Source organism: Scyliorhinus torazame, chromosome 6 (assembly GCF_047496885.1).
Source record: "Scyliorhinus torazame isolate Kashiwa2021f chromosome 6, sScyTor2.1, whole genome shotgun sequence".
NCBI lineage: Eukaryota > Metazoa > Chordata > Chondrichthyes > Carcharhiniformes > Scyliorhinidae > Scyliorhinus > Scyliorhinus torazame.
In genome coordinates, this window is record NC_092712.1 from 106715963 (window position 1) to 106722295 (window position 6333).

At 45.8% G+C, this 6333-nt stretch overlaps 1 protein-coding gene across 2 annotated transcripts in view; it reads left to right on the top strand.

Moving 5' to 3' along the window:
• olah (oleoyl-ACP hydrolase) overlaps positions 1-3622 on the top strand; it is a 46466-nt gene extending 42844 nt beyond the window's left edge. For both annotated transcript variants that reach the window (XM_072508654.1, XM_072508655.1), the window contains exon 7: positions 1505-3622. In XM_072508654.1, coding sequence (XP_072364755.1) covers positions 1505-1647 — 143 coding nt within the window. In that variant the 3' untranslated portion in view covers positions 1648-3622. The remainder of the gene's footprint in view (positions 1-1504) is intronic.
• The last annotated feature ends 2711 nt before the right edge of the window (positions 3623-6333 follow it).

Here is a 6333-nt window from a genome sequence, read left to right on the forward strand (position 1 = left end):
AGAACAACAGAACCTGCCCCCCACTTCACCAGCCAATTCCCCAATAATGCTAAGAATTCCCCCCCCCCCAACCATCCACCTCCTCCCTTTAGCAGCTGATGGTAAATAACACTTGTGTGGAATAAACAGACCCTATTTCTTGTGGAACCCCCCCCCCAATTTCCCCCCTCCAAATACAGAAACTCCTTCAGGTCTCCAAGTCATACAGAGCGGAGAAGCTGACCTTAACCCCAACAGGACCCGCCTGCGAACAATCAGCAACGGGAAAGCTGCTAAAATATCCGCCCCGCTCTGGTCTGCAGCTCCTGCAGATCTGACACCCCAAATATGGCCCCTAGGGGACTGGAATCCACGTCTACGGGCAGGATCGCCAACTTGGTACTGAAAAACAATCTCCAAAATTTCTCCAAATTTGGCCAAGACCAGAACGTATGTACATGATTGGTTGGACCTCTCCCACACTGCTTGTAAGTGTCCACCCCCTCAAACAACCGGCTCATCCTCGATCTCATAGGTGCGCCCTGCACACCACCTTTAACTGTATTAACTCCAACCTTGCACACAAGGTTGAAGCATTCGCCCTCCGCAACACCTCACACCACAACCCCTCCTTCAGCGCCACCTCAGCTCCTTCTCCCATTTGGCCTTAACCCCTTCCAGCGAACACCATTTCCTCCTCCAAAATCCTCCCATAAATTGCCGAGATGAACCTTCCCTCCAATCCCATCACAGACAACAACACCCTCCAACAATGAGGAGGGCAGTGTCACTGGAACTGTCAGGAAAACCTTCCTTGCGAAGTCCTGCACCTGCACGTGATGGAAGGTATTGTTGACTGCACTATCAGGCGCGATCTACCAGCTGTTCATGCCAGCAGAATATTCCGGTCACACACCAGCTCACGGGTTTCCTGACGATGAGGTGTGCAGTCACTGGGAAATCCCGTTGATAATGGCAGGGTGGGTAAATTCCGCTGGCGGGCCACCTCTGCCGCCGGAAAACACGCAGCGGGTTGATCGGTAAATCCCACCCAACGAGTGGCACTTGCCTCACCAATGCTCAGTTTACAATCTGCCAGAACCACTCTGCTTCAGATCTCAGTATTGGACAAAAGAACTGAATTCTGAAGATGAGAGCAAGACTGCCCTTGACACCCTGAAAGCAGATTGATTGGCTGCCCCACCTCTGTTAAAAAAAGAAGTGGACAGGTTAGGGTCCAGTTTGAAACTTTTAATTTTTTTACTTTCCACCTTACCCAAACCCACTTGAACCGAGGGGTTAAGATGACTCCCTCAGAGTCAACCACATAACGTGGGACCTGAATCATGTGTAGACCCGAGTAGATGGAGTGGCATTTTCTTTTCCTAATGAACATTCGGGAAGCCAGTTCAGTTCTCATGACAGTTCAGCAAAGAAATTAGGATTGAAATTATATTTTATGTTTTGTAATTAAATTTTACTATTGGAGAGAGGATTAAACTTGTTTCATGATTTAATTCCGCAGCTTGGAACGACTTAACAAGTGGAGAATTTACCACCCACAAGCTTCCCGGAGGCCATTTTTACCTCAAAGAGCCAGATAATGAAAAGTTTTTAGTAGCTTACATTACAAAGCATTTAGAAACTGCTGAGGTCCACTATCTTTAAAGGCCAGATCACTTTGCATTAAGTAAATCCTTAATGCTCACCATACATGATAGGGAGCTTGTAACTTGGACGATTTCTGCAAATATACATCTTTTAAATAGAACTTAGATGGCTCATTAATGTTAAAGTTTCAGCTTCATTTTTTAATAAAGAAAATTAAATGTATCAACCATATGGAAAATGGAGGCAGCTTTGAAATCTAATGTTTCCATAAACAGGTGGGGAGATAACTAAGTGATTTTAAAAAAATTATTGTATCAGCTGTCTGAATTTCCATTCGGTATGCCTTACAACCAATCTGTATAGAATTTTATTTCTATCATTAGAAACTTCTCATTTGGAGAGCCAGTGCAGACAAAATGGGCCAAAAAGCCTCCATCTGCACCGTAACACTACAATGTGTTACTGTTCCACATTTAAGCAGTATGATAGAATCAGAGTTTTACAGCTCAAAAAGAGGCCCTTTGGCCCATCGTGTCTGCGTCAGCCATCAAGAACCTATCTATACTAATCCCATTTTGCAGCACTTGGTCTGTAGCTGATGGTACTGAATGAAGATTGAATGGATTCAGAGGAAATTCCTTCCTTTGTTATTTTTAACGCAAGCAGTGCCTTTCAGATGATAAATGGGCGGAATTCCCCCAGGGGACTGGACAAATTCCTCAGGAATACCACCATAGTTGACTTTGGGCATAAGGGTTAGGAAAGAAGACTGTCCACTCTATGGTGCAATTCCCAGAATATGTTAAGTGGAAACATGGGAGATTTACATTCTGCCCCAAGTTGCAGTTCCCTCACACAATACGACACCACTGTTCCACCCATCAGGAATTCTGGCACCATGGTGTTTCATTAATCCATACTGCTGTTTAATTTCCTGTATTTCTTTAGAATCCCATTTAAATAGGTTTTCATGGAATCCTCTTATTCATACCTGCCAAGGGTAACACTTTAGACATGTTTTTTTTAAGCTTGTCCCTTAGAAGATAGTAAACATGTGTCAAGTCTGTAATAATAATCTATGTCAGAAATAGAAGAAAATAACCTTGCAGCTGAATCATTTTATTTCAATTGAAGCAAGATGTTTTCCATATTTCAATCACAGGCTTGGGCGTTACATTAATGAGTTAAAGAGCTAGCATGATGTTGAGTCCAATTTATACTTAAATGCCCGCCTTTAGTTCACAGCTCATATTAAAAGAAAACAGGAGAAAAATAAAATACTCTATTTCATTAAAATGATTACACAGAAATACAGAAGTATAAAGTATAAAAGGTAAAAATGAGAAACTGCAATTATTTCTGTTGCAATGTAGGTAGTAACTGAACTATTGAATGATGTGGAAGCTTAACTTCCCTTTGCCACATCTGAACTACCATCCAAGACTTCAAAAATTAAGTGCAAAAGATAAATAATACCATTAAGAGCATTGTCACATTGCCGTTGCCAGAGCTAAAATTTGATATTGCATTTTGGTTTTGGGATGTTAGCACTGAGTGGATGACACTATGGTTACAATAACCATCTCAACTGCTAGAAAATAATGGCAGCAGAATCCCTCCAGAAAGATCTTCACATTGTTCATGGAAACTAAGCAACTATACAGAGTTAATGATACCTATTGTTAGTTCTGGGCTTGTTCAATTAAAAGATTAATTAGAGAGCCCAGCTGTTCTGCCAACTGAGTACACCCAACTGAAAACATTAAGACTATTATAAAACCAATTGACATGGGCATGATGGATGACCTGCTTAAGCAGACACATGTCCTCAGTAAAGCTGTGGCTATCGAATGGTTTGCATCTGTCTTATCTGATATCTCCATGGTCTACTATCTTCTGGTATATTTATTGTGACTCAGAGATGATTATGTGAAGCAAGCGGGATCATGGGGTCTTACTGCCACTAATGCAATGTGAACTCTCTTCCTTGGGTGGAAACTGGTCAACGGCAATAAATGCCTTCCATCATGAACCTCTTCTGAAATTGTTATTGTTTCAAACAAGCATCAGAGGAGTTGGATAAACATGGAGATCAAGACATTGTGCAAGTGCACTTGATGTTAAAAAACTACCGCAGTTTTCATACTGGTGGCTTATATCTAAAGATGAAGTAAAACTTAGCAAAGTCATATGCTTAATCACCAAAGTCTGAACATGACGATTTGTGAAACCTATTGACATGTTAATCAGAATTATTAATGTTGATTGTCACGGACGGTACGGTGGTGCAGTGGTTATCACTGCTGCCTCACGGGGCCGAGGACCCGGGTTCGATCCCTACCAGGGTTTGATCCTGGCCCGCGGTCACTCTCCGAGTGGAGTTTGTACATTCTCTCCTTGTCTGCGTGGGTCTCACCTCCACAGCCCAAAGATAGGGCAGCACGGTAGCACAGTGGATAGCATTGTGGCTTCACAGCGCCAGGGTCCCAGGTTCAATTCCTCGCTGGGTCACTGTCTGTGTGGAGTCTGCACGTTCTCCCCGTGTCTGCGTGGGTTTCCTCCGGGTGCTCCGGTTTCCTCCCACAGTCCAAAGACGTGCAGGTTAGGTGGATTGGCCATGCTAAATTGCCCTTAATGTCCAAAAAGGTTAGGAGGGATTATTGGGTTATGGGGATAAGGTGGAAGTGAGGGCTTAAGTGGGTCGGTGCAGACTCGATGGGCCGAATGGCCTCCTTCTGCACTGTATGTTCTATGTTCTATGTTCTATGTGCAGGGTCGGTGGATTGGCCATGCTAAATTGCCCATTAATAAAAAAATAATAATGTTGATAGTCTCAACAAAGCACAAGGATGTAACTTCTGAGCTTCCAAGAGTCATAACTGGGAGTACCCCAAAGATATCCTAGGGGAACATCTATCCTAGGATGTGAGTCCCCAGGTAAGGATTGCACAGCAATTGCCAAGAAGGTCTAACTTCCATTGGTCAATTACCCTGAAATCAAAGCCATGTGAATGTACAATTTAAATCGCAAACGTTGGATGACTCCAAATGTCTTGCAGTAATAATTACCTAGAAAAAGTTAGAAAAATTAAGGGACTTCCAGTGACAGTGATGCGCTGAGCAGGTGCACATCAGCTGGCTCTACTCCAGAACATAGCGAAATAGGCACCTTTAGGCAAAATTAGCCTGAAAATCCGGTAGCATCGCACCCTCAATTAAGAAAGGGAAGGAACAATATCAGCATGCTGGCAAATGGGAGCTCAAGAGGCTGAAGAGACGGCAGGAGTGGAAGAAAAGGCCACGAACAAAAGGAGGGTGAGTCGCCGGACCCACAAGGCAAAGAGACCCCGACCATTCCAGAGAGAGGGAGACCAACGACCTGAGCATCAGCCACCCCCCCCCCCCCCCTCCCCCGGCCATAGCGATCGATGGACTGGGTAAGAAGGTGGAGACGCAGGGGAAAACAATCCTCGAGCTGGAGAAGGGGTCGATGGACCAAAGCGACAGGATTGTCCCAGGGGAGGAAGGGGAAAGTTGAGGACCAGGAGAATAGGTCCCGACAGCAGAATTTGGAATGTGGGCCTGCCAGAGGGGATCGAAAGCAGGGACCTGCTTGCTATGTGGCCCAAATGCTGGGCAACCTAGTTGGGAGGGACAGCTTCCCCAATCCCCCGGAGTTCGACAGAGCACACAGGTTGTTCCGGCCAAAGCCCAAGGCGGGGAACAACCAAGGGCGATTATCGCAAAACTGCACCGGTATCAAGATCGTGAGAGGATCCTGAGGTGGACAAGACAGACAAAGGCGAGCAGCTGGGAAGTACCTAGAATCCAGATCTATCAAGACATTGGGGCAGTCTTGGCAAAATGCAGGGTCAGATTTAACCGGATGAAATCAGCCCTGTAGAGGAACGGAGTAAAATTTGGAATGTTGTTCCCTGTCAGGTTCTGGGTGACATTCCAAAATAAGGAACACTATTCCAACACCCTGGCGGACGCAGATGAGCTTGTTCAGGTGAACGGCTTGGACAAGGGACAGGCAAAGCAAAGCTGAAGGCGAAGCAGAGGAGGAACAAGGGAAAGAAAGAACTAGGATGGAGACACTATGCGTGGGGCTGTACTATCTCACTTTGATCAGAAAGATCAGATCACAGAGAAAGGTGAGGGCAGCGGAATGCAGGTGAGGGTGAGGAATAGGCAGAGGGAGCGGACCGTCAGCGGGCATGAGACAGGGGTAAGACCAGTCCTGGGAAGGGGGCCATCACACTAGCGGGGAAAGCTAGTGCAGGAAGTATGATAGCAAGAGGGGCTGCAGCGCATCTGTCGGCAGGGAGGGAGAGCCTGCCAGGAGGGTGGGGACACAGTGACAGCGAGGGAGAACACAATGGGGGGACTGGGAGGAGGGGACAGTATGGAGGGGAGCTCCATTCAGGCGGGAAAGGTGCCGGGACCTGATGGGTTCCTGGCCAACTTCTATAAAATATTCGCAGCAACCCTGGCCCCGCACATGCAGGAAATGTTCGCAGACTCGCTAGCGAGGGGCACCCTGCCTCCAACGCTAACACAGGCCACAATATTGCTAAAACCCAAGAAAGATAAAGACCCAACGGAATGTGGATCGTATAGACCCATTTCACTGCTCAACGTAGACTCAAAAATACTTGCAAAAGCCCTGGCTAAGAAGCTGAAAAACTAAGTACCAGAAGTGATTGCAGAGGACTAGGCAGGCTTTGTCAAGAGTAGACA